The 18,056-nt window shown below is 42.6% G+C and overlaps 1 protein-coding gene across 1 annotated transcript in view; it reads left to right on the forward strand.

Moving 5' to 3' along the window:
• Positions 1 to 2,881: 2,881 nt before the first annotated feature.
• Positions 2,882 to 18,056, forward strand: part of LOC107756025 (BCL-6 corepressor-like) — a 50,088-nt gene continuing 34,913 nt past the window's right edge. Inside the window, exons 1-5 of the mRNA XM_016573001.1 lie at positions 2,882 to 3,649; positions 12,022 to 12,101; positions 12,948 to 15,956; positions 17,167 to 17,223; positions 17,625 to 17,832. Coding sequence (XP_016428487.1) covers positions 12,099 to 12,101; positions 12,948 to 15,956; positions 17,167 to 17,223; positions 17,625 to 17,832 — 3,277 coding nt within the window. The 5' untranslated portion in view covers positions 2,882 to 3,649; positions 12,022 to 12,098. The remainder of the gene's footprint in view (positions 3,650 to 12,021; positions 12,102 to 12,947; positions 15,957 to 17,166; positions 17,224 to 17,624; positions 17,833 to 18,056) is intronic.

Consider the following 18,056-nt stretch of genomic DNA (forward strand, 5'->3'; position numbering starts at 1 on the left):
CAAGCCATGTACGCCAATAAAAACTTTATTTATTTTATAATTTTGGGTCTTTTTTTGTAATTAATTGTCTTTTTTCATATATTTTTTAATTTTCATATATTTAAAATATATATATTATTATTATTATTAAAATAAGTGCAAATTTAATTATTAGTTTATTATATGACAACACTTATGTTTTCAACAACTGTGGCCTTTAATGAGAGTTTATTTTTCCAGTCATTTTTGCATGTTGTATTTTTAAATTGATTTTTTATTTAATGTATTTTGAATAACTTAAAGCAATGTAGAGCTTTTTATCTTTATTTTAAAATATTTTATTTTATATTTTTAATATTATATTTTATTTATTTACCATGTCAATAAAGCTATATATATATAGCTAGATGGCTAGATAGATAGAGGCACATATTAAGTATTTCTGGAGCAATTCTACCGTTTTCACAAGTGCAGACGGTAACTCGGCCCGTGGTCTGAAAGGTTTGAATGACAGATCACGCCTGCAAGTGACAATGTCTCGATGAGCGGACATTAACACCGGCGCTGATGGCCACTCACTCGTCTCTTCCCCTTCCCCTGTCTCTTTATTCCGCGAGAAAACGCGAAGCACAGCGCCTCGGGCACTGAACACAATGGAGGGCTGAAGAGGGTGGGACGGGGGGAGAGAGAGACCCCATGCATGCATAAATGAAGGCTGCATGGGGGAAGGTAGGGGCGGCCTTGAAGAGATCAGATTAAACAGCAATACAAAAGCCCACCACACTCGCCTCTTATTTATTTAGATTTTAATGAATGGGGAGCGTTTGTGTCAGCTTCAGAATTCTAATATCCTGTAAGGCCCTCGCCGTGTTAAATTAGGCCTAATGGCCGGTTTATTTCGGGATTCATTTTTGGAGATTCGGGAGTGCCCGTTGTTTAAATATGTATGTCCAACCCAGTCTCTGAAAACATCTACTCAATATATTCATACTCCCATACATTCTCACATATTTGAGCGTTGCTCTCAAAGACGCATAGCCTCTTTCTTATCAGTAGATAACATTATCATTGTCTTTTATTATCTCTTCAGAATTGTACATTTTATAGTCTTCAAATAGGCTGGTGTCTGTTTTGATTGAATTTGAGTCTCATTTGCTACTGGTTAATTCGAGTTGGATGCTAGTTGGGCAGGATTTCATACTACAATATTTAGCCTAGATAAATTACTTGAGAGACAGATCAATAAGACTGTGAAGAACTTATTAACGTATTTTATTTAGATTTTCTAAAGTAAAAATTCTAAATCTTCACAGTATAACTGGTCCTTTATTGCGTTTATTTGACAAAAACACCAACGCTGTGTGACCAAAATATTAGACAAAATCATAAAACTTTTAAATGGCATCAGACTTTAAAACATTTCTGGATCATGCCATCTCTCTAGATACAGAATTGATGAATATGTTAATTTTGAATTATGTTATAATGTAAATTGTAACTGTTTTTACAATTTATACTGGACTTCTTCATTACATTATATCTCCATTCCCGAATTTTGTTCAAACACCAATCGTTCGCCTGTGAATATCGGACTCTGAGCACGTTCCCGAGCTCTTTAAGCGCGTTCCCCAGCGCTGTGACCTCCAGGTCGCCTCCCCCGGGGATGATGCTTGCGTGTGGGGGAAGGGTTTGCCCGTCAGGCGGTGGCCAATACATCCTCCGTCAAAGCCCCGAGCAATCCTGTTACACACGCAGCTCGCGCGAATATCCTGCTCCTCTTCTAAGCGCGACAAAAACAGCCTCTCGCGCAGAGCGGCCACAAACATCAGTCATATTTACGAATATTCTACTTAAATGAGTTCTTATTTAAATGTAAACATACGTCATCCTAGCTAACATATTAATGTTCTAAAACGTTCTAAATGCTCTAGAAAATTGAATGTTTTTCAAACATTCAAACTTAGGTTCTGGTAACTTGCTAGGAACATTGATTTTTAGACAAACCATTTCAGTAGTTGTTGAATAGGATGAATAGTTTTTGAACGTTCAGATGAATTTTGTTCCCAAGTTTACAAAAATATTCTTAGCACTTAAAACGTCCTGAGAATTGCATCATCTTTAAACAATGTTGCACTAAGAACGTTTCCTTGTGAAAACTTTCATTAAACATTTTAAGAAAGTTTATCCATGACATTAGCACCATTAATTTGTCCTTTTAGCCTAAAAGTTTACATAAAAGGGTCATTTTAAATAAAACTTTGGCGTCAGCTTCATATCTCTAGGCCCCAGCGAAGTCTGTCTTTTTTTCCCTCTTTTTTTATGCAAGTGTATTTCTGAGCACATTCCAATTAACTAATTAATTATCTTTATTTTGACTTTTTGACAGCAAAAGTACAACCACAATTAGGCTATTCCTGCTATACAAACTGCATCCATTTTATTTTGAGTACGTCTTCATGTGCTCAAAAAAAGTGAACGAGGGTTTAATGTGTTTAAAGCGTTCTGTTGGATAGTATTTTAATGCTTGATCAATCTTATATTGAAAATTTTAAATACAAGTTTGTTCTGCTTAAAAAAAAAAGTCACATTTATATATATATAAGCCATCTATAAGGTTTAAAACACCCTATAAATCCACCTACCACCTCCTTCTCTCTTTATAATATAATCAGAAAATACCGTTTTGTGGTTTTCCAGAAGCCTCTCAGCGGCACTGCCGATTAATTTTGTTTACGGAGCCCGTACGCTGTGCGAAACACCCCCCTCTCGCTGTATTCTACACGGGCGCATCGAGTCGTACAGAGGGAGCGCAGCCTTCTGGGTTTATGGTAATTGCGGTTGTTCCCCCGACTGGCCTTCTGGGTAAGAGAGAGAGAGAGCGCGAGAGAGCGAGAGAGCGAGAGAGAGAGAGACGTCTCGCGCTCAGCTTTCATTCCCCGCTGCACGCGCTTACGGAGAGACACGAACACACAAGCAGCAGTCGCGCAAAGCACTCAGCGCGCCAGGGATATCGCGTATCGGAACCGGGACAAAGAGACGGAAAACGGTCCGTTAGATTAAAGAGAGAGAGGGGGAGTTCGTGTGGCGGTTTTGTTGACCAGTGGTCCGTAAATGTGCGTGTGAGGACCGGCCCGTGCACACACGAGCAAACACACTGCTGCCGTTCTCGCGGCGTGGCTCTCGATCGCTCGTTGTCTCGCCTGAGCCCAACATGGCGCTGCGAGGCGTCATATAGCAGACTGAGTTTAGTTCAACCAGAGCCCCGGGGATTTTTCGCCACCTGTGCATTCACGCGATTCGTGTCGAAGCCGTCCTCCTCTTGTGAATCAAAGGAATTACGTTTGACTGCTTTTGCATGGATGTATATGGAGCTCCTATTCGTGTTCACAGTTTTTCCAGGAGTGGATATTCGCATTCGGCAAGTCCGGAGATACTTTGAACTTCTGAAGGACTTCCTTTGAAAACAACGAGAAAACTAGGGTTAGTAGATTGACCTGAGTTATATATAGGCTACATAGTAATGTAGCTTTCAATAGGCGCATCTGATCCTCTTTGTTTTAACGGGAATCTTTGCATATCTTAAAAACTAAAAGAGTGAAAACTTGCATCTAAAGAGAAAACCCCATACTTTCCGTGCGACTCGATGAACAACAAGCATCACTACATTCAGGTAAGAACGTTTTAAGCTTTATTATTGGTGTTTACCATGTCTTATCTGCTTATGTTTGTTCCGTTACATTGTCCAGTCTATGCAAATTCGTACGATCAGTTTCGTGCGGACCTTTGGCAAAGCTAAAGAGGGGTTTGTTTTTGATACCTAAAACTATTTTAAACCACGAACCTTCGCATATAGACTCCTGTTTTGACATATATGACATTTCGGTGTAAGACTTGTGTTTGCTGACAAGTTTTCAACATTTTGTCTCTGGGCTGACTGGTGTCGCGCTCGCGGCGATGTTGTTGACATTTCTTGCTGGTGGTTTGTGTTTGTATATGAATATCAGACATTGCTTGTCATTTTATAAATCTATATAATCAAGTTTTTCTGTCAGTCCGAAGACTGTCTTCACGAGCTAACGAACCATTTCCCATGTTACGGGACTTTCCTTTTTAGTAGCTGACCTTTTTACTGTGCATCACAGCCTATTCATAGCGAAATCAAATCGAAGATTTGTGGAACTGTTGGTTTCTGTGAAATTCACGTGTGTTCATTTTTTTCGTGTTGAGTAATAAGACGGCAGCGCGCGCTCGTGGTGGCGCGTGGACTTTCATTTTCCGATCGGGATACACCGCGCACGCTATTGATTTCTCGAGCCTCGCCCTTTAATATGACGGTTGCTAACCTTATGAAAATTGCAATAAATTATCCCTTTCGGTCCCTTACAAAGCTCCTAGAAAACAAGAATTGGATGTGACCTCCAAACACAAATATATACACTTTTGGAGGTCACCTCCATTTCTTTTTTCAGTGAGCTATGTGAGAGGACTGAAATGAAACGTTATGGACACAAGAAGCTTATGAATTCATATAAAATGAATGAAATGTTTCTTGTGGAGCCTGTGCTAGGCATTGAAGCGAGATAGTAAGTCCTCCTTTTGTTAATAGACACGAATGTTGACGAGACAATTCGCGAGTCGCGACCTTTTTGCGCTCAAAGTTATTCGCTGTCGGGTTGTGTCCGGGACGGGAGGAAATGTCTTGGCCAGTTCCTACTGAGTGAAGACACTGACAGTTTTGTATATAATCTATCATAGAGCTTTGAAGTTTGAGAAACCTCTTTGTCCTCGACAGGCGCGCCCGTTTGGACATATTGACGCTATTTTTCTCCACTTCAAATATTTCACTCGCTATGTCACGCAGACTGTCGTGCGATTTTCTAATAACAGACAATGCTGGGTTGTCGCACCCTGATGCTTCTTGCTTTGTAGGAAAACCTCGGTTGAATCCAAGCTGTTAAAGAGCTGCGATGGTATCCAAAAGTTTGTATGTTTAATTCCCACAAGGGCTGATCAATGAACCATTATCACTGTACCTTGAATAAGACACCTAATCCCAGGTTTATCTAGGTTGACTTGATGGGTGTTATTTAAATCACCCGTGATAAAAAGCTATTAAATTAGCATTTGTAAAGAGTTTAGACAAAACAGAAATAAAATTGTTTTGCTAAAGTGAAGAAACGTTGTTGTTGGTTATGCTGAGGCAAACTTAGGCCCCTAGTTACTGGCCTGCTTTTTGTAGTCAACCCCGTGGGTTAATTTTTCACAGGAGTCTCCTTTCTAAACGCTTGAGACGTGCTATTCTGCATAATTAAAGCGCTGTGGACGCTATTAATCAAACATGTCAGAGCGTATCCTTATGAATCCTGGTGGAAAGAAAGCCCTGGATTCATCCATATTTTCTTAGGCTTGCCTAAACGGCTACCGCAGATTTTTTGGCATCCAGTGTTTTAGCCTGACTCAATCACACTGTCAATTTTAAAAGAGCATTTCAATCTGACGCGTACTGCTGCATGCACTCTTAACGTGTGTTCTCAAGTTTTTCCACAACAGCTCTTGTTACGGATTCCCAAGAAGACCCATTTGCAGAAGTTTTTGAGTTGGCCCATTGGATCTTTGTAGATTAAAAAAAGTGCTTGATATTATATTTATAGGTTCTTTAGATCAATGTAGACTATAACTTTTTGGGTTATTTCATGTAGGCCTAGATATTCTTCTGAAGAACTAGACAGTGAGAAGTTCTTCTTTGCCCTTAAATGTGAAAATCACGAAACCCTTTTTGCTTCTAATTGGAACCTTAATTCGTGTGAGTGTATATACACACACACACTGAAGCATTCAACTGAATAAGACTTTACTTTGTAGCAAATCAAACATTGCAAACTTTATAGAGTGGAACTAATGACAGATTTAGTGTTATATAAAAGCCGACAATCTGCTCATTATTTGTTCCAATCTGTTCAATACAACCTAATCGAAGCTTCCATACAGCGGTTCAGTTTTTTTATTTTCTTAAATGGTCCAAACTTTTTAGACTTTTAAGACTTTTTTTTTGACCCGCACTATATTTCTACGCATGCATTTATTTTGTTCTTAATCTCTGCTTTTGTTGATGCAGTTAAAGATTACAGTGTCTGTATACGAACTGGCGTGAATACCGGTTGTTTTCCACCGTTTATTTCGTCCACTCCCCGGACTCGCCCTGCTGAGAACCCCAGCTCTCCGGGTTTGTTTATTTATAGCCCGTCAGCTCAGTGTGAGCTCACGCCTGCATGGTCTCCTCACCCACGGAGCCTGTCTGCTGGAGACAGACCAGCCTATATTCCGATGTCAGCGTCAGATTTGCAAGAGGGAATGTGTGACATGTCTGCCCCGTATTGTAATGCTCTATACATATACCCACTGGTGGAATTTAGACCGACAAGCCATGGCCTGAGTTAAACCGGTGCCACAGTTCACAGAATATTTTAAGTGATTGATGTTGGCCTTGAATCGTGCGGAAATCAAAATGAGCCACATAACCGAGTTTGGCTGCATTAGAGGTTACGGAGATATCCTATGATAGAACATTAGAGGCCAGCCCACTGCGGTCAATAGGCTATTTTAGATGATTTTTTTTTGCTGGTTATTTTGTGTTTAACAAAATATATAACGCTATATGAAGAATTAGCCTAATATTTTAGTCTGTTTAAATATGTGCTTGAAATGTGCTCTGGCCCCGAGGTGTAGGCCTATTAGAAAAAAAAATACATAAAAAGGAAAAGTAAAGTTCTTTGGGACAAAAGGCTTATTTTCTGTTTATTTTAGACGCTTTATAATATATATTGTGTATTTATAACAACTTTTGCTATTGTTTAGAATTTTAGTTTGCGTCTCAGAAATGAATCTGGAACAGTCAATAGACCCTTTGCACATCCGTCAAAACAAATCAATTCATCGTCTCATAAAAAAAAAACAATTTGCAAAACATTTGGGCTAAATATTAAATATTTTGTGTTTAACTCCTAAGCACCCGCGAGCAGACATCCCCAGTTGATTTCTTTACTAAATCGTATTGCCAGAGTTTGCTTTTGTTTTGGCAGCCCGTTTGGCTTTATTCGCCAGCGTTTTAGTTCGTGTGAGGGTGGAGAGATGCGCGCGGATCGGATTTCGGAGTTTGGCTCCCGCTGGAGAACTCACGGTTTGATTGAAGTTTCTTCTCGGTCCGAGAGGTCCCGCGGGACGGCGCGCGCTGAAACTGGAGAGCTCTTCTCCTCTTCGCTTCACCGAGCTTTTGTGCCGCAGCAGGAGCCCCGGCGTGCACAGATCGCTACGCGCTCCCGGAGCGACGCCTACCCATGGATACATTGTTTTCTTTTCTTTGCGCTGTGCTGCTTTTTTTCTCACACCTTAAAAGCTGGGATTTTTTAAAATACAAATACACTGTATTGGAGATAATAGATTATAAAGACGTGGTTTGAAAATGCTAGTCACTTTAGGTTCTACTTAGAACCGAAAATGAGAAGCGCAACTTCCACAAGGATGTTTTTTTCTCTCATAGCAAACCATCTAGGTAACCTACTTGTGCTTTAATAAACAGCTAGGCTACTAGTCGGTGTCTCTCCTTATTATGGCGGAGAATGCTATATTAGTTAAACGATTAACAGCACGCAATGAGCTGCAAAGTCATCATACATAGACACCGCTCTCAATTAAAACAGAGCCACACACCCTGAAGAGGTAATGCTTTAGAAGCAATAAAAGATATATGAAATCCTTTGTGGCTTCATCCACACATTTAGCTATCCATATTAGACGTTTAAATATTATCATTAACACGTGGCCTCTTTTAATAACAGAACAAAATGTGTCACCTAACACGGCTGATAGCAAGATATATATTAATGAGTAAAGTGGGGACGAGGTACATAATCTTCTTATTATCTTGTGCACGAGCTAAAAACAGCCTTAGTTAGGGTGTCTGGAATTAAATAGGGTACGGGAATCGTAAGAAATGTGCCTGTTTTGCGTCCTTAACTCTTCATGAAAGGTTCTTTTAGGACTTTTTAAATGTTTGGGGAGAAAAAAAAAATTGCAGATCTTGTCATCTCATGAGCCTTATGAACAACATTTCTTGGTTCATTTCAAATGGAAGTTGGAACATGACTAATTGTAACTGAATCAGATTAATTCAGTCCAACTGAATCACAAGTGCATTTGACTCACTAAAAAGATCCGGCTCAGAGTAATTCGTTCGGAGAACAGGTTGTGGAAAGTCATTCGATCGTGAATCGTACTATAACGTTTCGCACTGTACATTCATTAGTGAGGTTCTGGTACCGCTGAATATTAGCGCAATAAACACCGTTAAAGGGCGCAGGGTTCGATCTACATCAGTGGAAGGATGCAAGTTCAAGAACCCTTAACAGAATCGAATGTCACTCGGGTTTAAATACGGAACCAGTTCCGAATAGCAGTTCTCGGGTCCCAAGTCTCAGAGAACCCAATTCGTATCGATTTGTATTCGCAAGCAAGAAGAGAAAAGACAGACAGAGAGAGAGGGGGTTGGCTAGAGCCAGCGCTGTAGTCTCTAGAGTACACGCACGCAACCCACCATTTCAGAGCAGCGCAGAGCGCTCACGCGGCAGACGGGGAGGTGAGCGAGAGAAAGGAATGGCTGCGGGGGCCGCACGCGGAATTTGTGCGCTGCCAGCTCGTGGGGCTCGCAGCAATTCGTATCGCTTCTCGCAGCTGAATGTCTGCAGGCAAATAATCACTTTTGTACACGTTGCGTCTTAAATATCCGAGGCCTGCCCGCGGAATGTTTTGTTTTTGTCTTTTTTTTACATATATAATGGGCCAGCCAATGCATGTGCGCATAGAAAAATGAAAAGTTTTGTCTTGTTGTAATGGGATGCGAAAAAATGCATGTTGACTGACCCTTTGACTAAAAGATACATATAAAAATTTTTTGTTTGTTTGACAAACTATAGATTTCTAAATATTTTTTTCTCTCGAAAAATGGTGTTTTTATAGCAGACAATTATGTCCCATGGGGCTGATTTATTATATATAGCCTATGAAAGTCAGGTTAATACTGTCCTAACGATTTACCATGCCTTCATTGTTTATTTTGCAATTTATCAATCAATCATTTTATATATAAATATTATGAAATGAATATTTCTTCCAGACCTAGATTTTTTTTTTTAACTGAAAGTTAAATGAAATTAGGCTAACCCGCAGTCAATATATCAATATTTAGCCTACTGTGTGAACATTTTTAGTCAGGTGTGTCAAGCATGAAAATATTATTTAAATGTGTGCATTTTAGCCAGTTCTAAGATAATATGCAGTTTATGAAATTAACAACAAAGGACTTCAAAAATCTTTAACGTCATTTCCATCACAGAATGCTAAACGCAAAAGTAATTTGAGATGCTGCATAACTGACGTTGCGGTGCAGTCTTTATAAAAGTATTTTCTCCTTAAAATACAGTGTTTTTCCCCCTAATAATATATGTTTGTATTCTAAAAGTAAACTGCTGCAAAAGTGCATTTTCGCTCAGAGTTTAGAGTCATTTAAAAAGGAAAATAATAAATATGCTGCTTTATTCATAATTACCGTAGAAAGTGTAAAATGGTTCACATACCACGTCTGGGTTTGGCCTTTGCTAATATGTGATAATCTAGGATAATTTGTGCACGAGTGTCAGTAATGTGGATGGATATTTTACCCGGAGCACATTGTAGCCTATGACATGGTTATTTTCAGTTAGACATTGGACGCTTTGCGTTTAAGGTAATAAAGATAAGCTCATACCTTTCACAGCAAAGCAGTTCTCTTTGAAATGGCGCGCTTTAATGAAAATATCTTATTCATAAGGGCTTTATTTCATACCTTTTCATAAGTTACGGAGGCATGCGATGCATTTTAGTAGGCTATAGGCCTACATTTCACGTGTCTTGAAAAACTTTTGTCCTTGTATTCCCCCCTTCATTCGGCTTTGTTTTTATCTCCTGCTTACGGATATTATAAAACATTTTACTGCCACTTTAAGAGCAGTAGAGAGTGTCGGCTCGGCGAACGATAGACTTGGCGATCTGCCACAGTTGGAGAGCTGATGGCGGGGCCTCTGGGGCTCCTATAGGTGGAGATCTCAGCGGCCTTCCTTTCTCTGCACTTGAGGCCTTACTGCAAAAACTCACACCTCAGGAGCTAAACATTTAACACTCTCTTTCATGCTCCGCACACTTTATAACATCATCTCGTGTTCTTCTATCAACAACATGATGCAATGGCTTTCACGCCTGGTAGTGCCTTTGGCTTATCCGTGCCACACTGTCACGCAAACGTCTTTGGGTAGGCATCGAAAATAATTATTTTTACTTGTAAAATATACTAAGTATTAGGTATAGTTCTTTTGGTCTTTTTTTATTCTTGCATACAAAATGGCAAATTCAAAGATAAAAATATCTTTCTTTGTTAATGTGCATATTTTTAAACGTTATTTTCTTTTGTTAGTAGTAATTAATTCTTTTAGTTTTTATATAGGCTATATATCATCATTTGAATGTATATATGTGGGTACTTTTTATTTGCTTTATAATTTTGCGCATTACCTGCAGGGTCTATTAGCTTTAAAGTGAGCCTAACATTACGCGCTGCAAAATTACAGTATTATTTTCTTGAGCAGCGCAGCGCGCAACGACAAGAACTACAAACCAATTCCTTTTCTGCTCCAAGCATTTAATAATGGCGGGGCTAAAGAACGTAAAATACGTAGCAAAGTTTAACCTTTGTGTAGTCTTTTGTTTAGTTTGAAAGCCAAGGTGATTAGAAACAAAGTTAAAACAGCCCATGCAGCTCGATTCGGTGTTGGCTCACCTGCATTAAATGGCAGACAAAGCGCCTGGCAAGCTTGGCTTGTGATTGATGTCTTTGAGAGCGGAGGTTTCTTTCCTCCGTGGGGGGTGAGTACCCCTCTTACCGAAGCGCCCCTCAAATGCATAATGTCCTCGCCCCCGCTGGCGCAATGAAAGAGCGGGTCACAGAGGGGACGGAAAATGAGAGCGCAGAGAACGTGACTGAATGGCCAAGGCGAGTGGGTTTCTGCTGCGCTCCCCACGGCAGTGTCGGATTAGGCTTTGCGAGCAGAGGAGCATGGGGGAAGGGAGGCACACGCTCTGGGAACAGGGGCAAAATTTACGTTTATTAAGTTTAATGGCGGCTTAATGCTGGTGTAGTTATAGAACAATAATTCAACTTCACGTGTAAATGCAAGAGGGCTACTCAAGTGCATATGCTTAGCCTGAATAGCAATGCATCTTTTACTGTTTTGCATAAATGCAATCGCTTTTAGTGATAGATTGTAATTGTATTAATACATTCTGCTTATGCATTAAAGCTGTTGTGCAGCACAGGTTGCTATGGAAGTGATGCATGCACATCTGTGTGTGTATGTGTGTAGGTTGGTTTGATTGATGACAGAGGGCAAACTGTCTCACTCCTTCAATAGCAGCGACTGTGGCCATGTCTCTAGATAAGCTCTAGGTTCTGCGTTATTGAAATCTGGGGTCTGTAGAGCCATCAATAACAGAGGCGCTGCTCGCCTACTCAACAAAGCTCCGCTGTAATGTCTTGCCAAGCCGTGGGGCTGGGCGGCAGTATTTTGGGGGGAGGGGGTGGGCTTTTGATTGCTGCTTTCTCCACTGTAATGATGACCCCCCCCCGCGTTGGTCTCTGGGTACAAAACGTAGAGGAATTCCTTATGCAGAGCACTTGCTCTGAGATCAAGGCACGTGGCCCGGTGACCAAATAAAGGCATGTGGATGTGGAAAAGCAGGCCAAGGCCTCATGAAGATGTGTTTCTCATTTTCCCTCTTTCTGCTCATGTTAGCGGTAGTATGCCAATTTCTCCACTCAGTGATCAAGGTTCATTTTCACTGTGGTTCATTGTGTTTACCCTGAACTGAAAACGGTATTCGAATAAATAATAGAATGTGGTAAATATTCTGCCTCAAGAGCTGCATGATGTATAATATCTTCATTTTTTTATCCAACAGAAAATTATCCTTATGGGATGGTGAAGACCAGGGAATCTGTTGAGAACTAACAGAGAAATAGAGTCCTCATTCAAAGCATGGTAAGCATTTCATTTAATACATACTCATGCATGTAATCAACAGATATTCTCTTTTAGTTAGTCGTGTGAGAACAGCTTTGTGTCATTTCATTTTTTCATAGAGAGACAGACTTTAAACTATCCCCTCCCACATTGAAATATATCAACCTGTCATACTTGCAAAGAGCGTAATCACCTGTTTTCTTGCATTAGAATTTTCCATTGTTGACAGATGCATTATCTCAGAATGCACAAGCCAGGACTGGCATAATTTGACTCCCAGGTTGCTCTCAGGTAAGATGGGAAGACCGATCTTTGCTGTCTGCCAGACTGCCCAGAAAGCATACATCAAGGCTGCTGCGTTTCTCGCACTATAACCTCGCTGCAGCTGACATTTAAAAATGTTTTCTGCATTCGCCTGTTCTGACCTTGACTAGTGCAATGACTAATGTGCTGTGACGTCCTTGTAATTTCCTATTAGCTTTTTTTAAGGTGGTGGAAAAATCATCAGATTACTTTGTATGAATCAGTTTGTGATTAGAAAGAGATGCTTAGAGATGCTTTTCTCTCTGACCTTTTAATAAGAACGTCTGATGTTTATATAAAATGACCACTTGTGGTGTCTGTCATGTGCTGTGATTCATTTTTGTGGTTCTTATCACATGCAGTCTCTTATTTCAGTGATAAATCTGCCCTCTCATTTAGTGAAGGGCGATAAAGATAGGATGGATTGAACCTGCTGTTAATCTGTATTGGCCTTTTGTTCACTTGTCTGTTCATTGTCTGAATCTTATTGCTCTTTGTTTGTTGTCATCTTCTCCACTCACTCTCCTCCCACCCTTACCACCCTCTGCTCTTTTGTCCCAGGTGGATGCGAGTACAACCTGCAGAATGAACCCTCTCAGTGCACTTGGCATCGATCGGGCCAGCCTGATGCGGGAGAGCCTCCATGTTCACGGAGGGATGGTTTATCCTCCAGGAATTCGGACCCTGCCGACTGAAAAGGGCTATGTTGGTGACAGGATCCCCGACTTGCTCTACAAACCAGATGTGTCTCTCGACAGCAGAAAGACTGCAAACAGTTACGTTGGACTTTATAAAAGTTCCCCTCCTGGGATTCAAAAGCCGCTGATTTTGACTGGGACTGGTGCAGATGCTTTAGGGTTGGACAGACGGGTCATACCAGCAGATAAGCCCCCAGAATTGAGTCTCAATGGTGGTTGCAGCTATCTGCGGGTTCCCTGGATGAATCCCTACCATGAAGCTGGAATGTACTCCTTCTTAGACTCCAGTAAATATACTACTTTGAACATGTATAAAGCATCAATCCTGTCACAACCACCACCTTACCTTCCCCAGCATCTGGCCTACCAATCTCTATGTGCAGGAGCAGGAGGCAGTGCAGCTGGTACAGAGCGCTTGTTTTACATGCCCCCCTATCCCCCTGCACCTATATCGTCACCCCTTGCTCCTCCTCTCAGGATCCCCACTGCGACTGTTGCCCCTACTGCACTGTCACCTATGATGCACCACCAGGACAAAACGATACAGAGTATTGGTCCAAGGATTCACCATGAGCCCTCAGCATTTGGTCAGCAGACCATACATCAGCAGACCCAGCACCACCACCAGTCACCCAGTGATAGGCAGCACAGCAGCAGTGGAAACAGTGCCAGCAACAGCAAGTCCATCCGGACCCCATCCAGCAAAAACACAAGCAGCACTAGCAGTAATGTTAGCAACAGTAGCAGCATTGGTGTTAGCAGCAGCTCCAGTTCCATAGTCTCAGTAGACTCATGTCCTTCACTTGTAATGCAGCCACCCCGCCCTACACCACGCCCCTCTCAGCCGCCTGCAGTACCACCACCCCCTCCCCCACCTCTTGTGGATAGCACTATGGATTTCCAAAAGCCTCTGTACAGAAGTCCTTCCTCATCCTCGTCATCTTCACCATTGGTTGCTCACCCTGTCTACATTAGCAGCATGTCCAAAGAGCTTCGCTCTCCAATTCGGCCTTCTAGCCAAAAGTCTAAAGCCAAAGAGGCAACCATGGAGTCCAACAGAGGTATGGGGAATGAAAGAAAGAGCAGCAGCTCTCCTGTTAAGACCTCTTCTGAGAAAACACCTCAACAGGGGCCTATTACCAAAGACCCAGCAGACAAGCCTTTAGACCTGTCTGCCAAAATCATGGACTTTGAAGGACCTACCAATGGGTACCCCCCAAAGTTAGAGGCCTTAGCCAAGCTTGGCTATTCCTCTACTGCCCGTTATGGACTTTCCCAAAACAGGGAACTTTTAAAAGAAACTCTTTCTCCATCATCCTCTACAGTAAGCACTTCTTCTAAAACTCCAGAAAGGCCTGAGATAATTAGCACTTTACCATCTTCCTGGGTGGTGCCAAGTCCTACCCAGACAATCAGCTCTGAGGCAAGTCAAAACAAAGGCTCCAGCATCATCAAGAATAAGAATCTTGAACATGTGGTGCCACAGTCAAGAAGTTCCTCTTGTCCCAGAATTGACAACCAAAACAATGGCTCAATCCCAAATTCTGCCCCTACTGTCATGACTACAGCATCTCGGCCATCATCTGTCTCACCTTCTCCCAAGATTAATGGAGAATGGCCAAAGTCGGTTCCCAACCCACCAGAAAAGACCCCAACAGCTACAAAGCCCTCAAAGACACTCAAAAAACCTGAAACCCCTGAAATTGGCTTTAAGCCTCAGCAATCACATTTGGAGAATGGACATGCTCCAAGCCACCTCTACATGCCTCAGGGTGAAACTTATCTTCCTCCCAGCTTAGCATATTCTAACAGATATCTCTCATACCCAGTACCCGAGAGTCTTTCCCTTTCCCACTTGCAGTTGTCAGGAAAAGGGCCAGTGTACCCTCATCCAGTTCTGCTTAGCACTAACAGTCTGTATTCAGCACGTTTACCACCCAAACCCGGCATCCCATATGGAATCCCACCCAGTCATGGAGAATATCTGACCTACCACGACTCACAAGAGATGGTCCATCCACTAATGTCTCCCCACCTGCCCCTGGACCACAAAGTCACTGAGCGTCTGGAACTGAGGCACAGACCCCTGGACAAGCCTTGGCATCACGATGAGGCTCCGTACAAGCGCCAAAGCATCACTGACACAGACCCACGCTACAAATCTGAGAGGGAGTCAGAGAGGCAAGTCATTTTGGGCTCAAAGTCTCAGAGCAAACCTCACACAGTGAATAAAGAGGAGATTGTCTGTATCGACCTGGTCCAAGATGACACAGATGGCAGTCCAGAGCCAGACGAACATAGTGCCGTCAATGCCAAATGCAAAGAGCCAGCTAAGCCAGTCGGCAGTGGGACAGGGATGGGGAATGAGAGTGGCAGTAATTCTGAGGGGAAAGAGCCAGAGCTCATGCAGATTTTGCGCTTCGGCCAGCCTGCCGTATCCTGGCCAACTGATTCAGAGTGGCGGGCAGAGGTATGCAGTCCACCTCGGCCACAGAAGCAGTCTGACTCTCCTGTGCACAGCCAGAGTGAGGAAAGCTCCTCTGAGCATAGCCCACTACCTGACATGTTGGAAGAGCAGACACTGCGCTGTGCCAGGACCTCCGGCGAAAGGGCTCGAGCTGATGGTGCTGAATTCAAAGTTGATCGGCACCATGCTAATCGACAATATGCGGACCTGGGCAAGGATGTGCCAGAAGATGCAGATTCCCATGAGGATGAGGAGGAAGGACACGGCTTGTCTAAAAGCAAGAGATCCAGCTTGGCCAAGAGAATAGCCAACTCCTCAGGCTATGTTGGCGACCGCTTCAAGTGCGTCACCACTGAGCTGTATGCGGACTCCAGCAAACTAAGCCGGGAACAGCGAGCCTTGCAGGTGAGTTCTGCAATTCATGTATGTCGGTTGGGATGAATAGGGAAGTTTGTGCAGTTTTTGAGCATGTCACATGTCATTGTCACACTTTCAGTTTGAGAAGCATTCAGATCCCTTAAGGTCAAGTAAGAGTGCTATAATGTAAGAACACCTCATATATTTTTTGTTCCCTGGTCAACTCTTCATGTACCAGTAGCTGTCATTGAATTAGATAAAGTTCCCAGCCATCCTGAGATTTACAGCTTCTCTTTAAAAATAGCTCAATGACCTTAGTTCCGGCTTTGAACGGGCACCCGTATCTAACTAACACACTCGGTTATATTGAACGCCTTGCTAATTACAGATCTCCGTAACCCACACTCCCTCTCCTGCTCTCTCTTTCTAGCAGTTTTTGGGCCCCTGCTGTGAATCTGTCAAACAGGCTTTAATGGCAGCAGTTCTACAGTTAGCATGAGAGAACTTGGGTGTTTGTACAAGAGCACACGCACTTGAGTTTGTGGTTCAGTCAACGGCTGAAAGGGTTAACACAAAGTGCCGTCTGTGGCTGCTTTGCCCAGTCGTGCGGAAGCTCAGCTGCTGAGTGTTTGTGTGTGTGCGTGCATGCCGTGGCCTTGCTAGCACATAATGCTGCAGGCAACTGTTAACCTGCAGGTGAGCCCTGGAGACCGGTGTGTGCGGGGCATACCAAAACATAATCGCACACTCTTTCCTACACGCTTCCGTCTTGCACTCCATTCCTCTCTTTACACATGCACATCCCTAGGCCCCCACTAGCCGCGTGCGTGGTGGCAGCCCTCCCAGCTTAAGTGAAATCCGGCCCATTCTTTCCTGATGGGGAAGATTAGAGTTCTTACCAGCAGCAGCGAACAGAGTGCTCGCCGACTGGCAGAGTCATTAGCGCACACACACATAGTCGCGCAACTGAGGGAGAGCAAGGGAGAGGCTGATGGAAGACAATGCCCTAATTTCAGGTAGCCCACACATTTTGGAAAGTCCTTTTAAATAAGCCCAGTGTGTTCTACACATTTCCACATATCTTACATTGAAGTTTCTATCATTTAAAGAAGCTGTAGCATTCTCAACTATATCATGAATTTCCCCATATTTTTGTGTATGAGGGTAAGTTAATGTTTGTTTGCAGATGTGTTAAATTTGTGTAAATATTCAATTCAAATCATTGAAAAAGACATTGAGCCCCATTCTGATTGCTTAGATGGAAGGATTATCACAAGAGGACAGTAATTTAAGTCAACCAGCTGCGTTTTGGGAGGTCAGTTCATTTTATTTTTAAATTACTAATCAGTTGAAATGAGTAACACTTGGTTTTGCGCCCACAGGCAGTTGTGAAGTTAGACTTTATTTCCTTCCTTTTCCCCCTTTCTGAGGGGCCCTGAAAATTGCATGGTCAAATTTGAGTAAAATGAATTCCCTGATTTCACCTATATCAGTTAGTTTTTGTTATAAGTTATTGATATGCATTTGCTGAATTTATTCTAATGCGCTTTAGCTCCTGTTCTACTCTCACTGCAGATTTATTTTTTGCAAGTTTTATTCTGTTTTTTTCCTCTATTTTTGTTGTACTGGAGCACACGAGAGACAGGCTTTACAGCTGGTGCTCGTAACACTGGATCTGGTTTCACGATTGTGCTGTGTGTGTGTGTGTCTGTGTAGCGTGCGATGATGCGTTTCTCTGAGCTGGAGCTGAAGGAAAAGGAGGGGTGTGTGTCGTCTGCAGCACCCGGACTGGGGAGAGAGCGGGAGAGAGAGAGGGAGCTGGCAGAGAGCCAGCGCGGAGCGGGAGACTGGGAACGAAGCCAGCCAAGCTCCAGGCCCTCTGCAGCCCTTTCGGCCCTCTCCGATCACACCGAGCAGCACAACGGTAAGATGCTCGCACACACACACAAGCGCAATACCTCTCCCGCTCCTGCGCTCCCTTTTATTTTCTTTCTCTTTTCTGGCTATCTTTGTTTCACACTCTCTGTCTTTTGTGAAACGTCTCTAACTTTCGTCTTGCTCGCAGGCTGCCTTTTTTCATGCATTTCACCCATCCGCTCTCCCTTTGTCCAATCTCCTGCGATCTTCAGTATCCATCCCAGATTCACA

This window comes from Sinocyclocheilus rhinocerous, unplaced genomic scaffold (assembly GCF_001515625.1).
Source record: "Sinocyclocheilus rhinocerous isolate Xijiao unplaced genomic scaffold, SAMN03320098_v1.1 scaffold1283, whole genome shotgun sequence".
Classification (NCBI taxonomy): Eukaryota; Metazoa; Chordata; class Actinopteri; order Cypriniformes; family Cyprinidae; genus Sinocyclocheilus; species Sinocyclocheilus rhinocerous.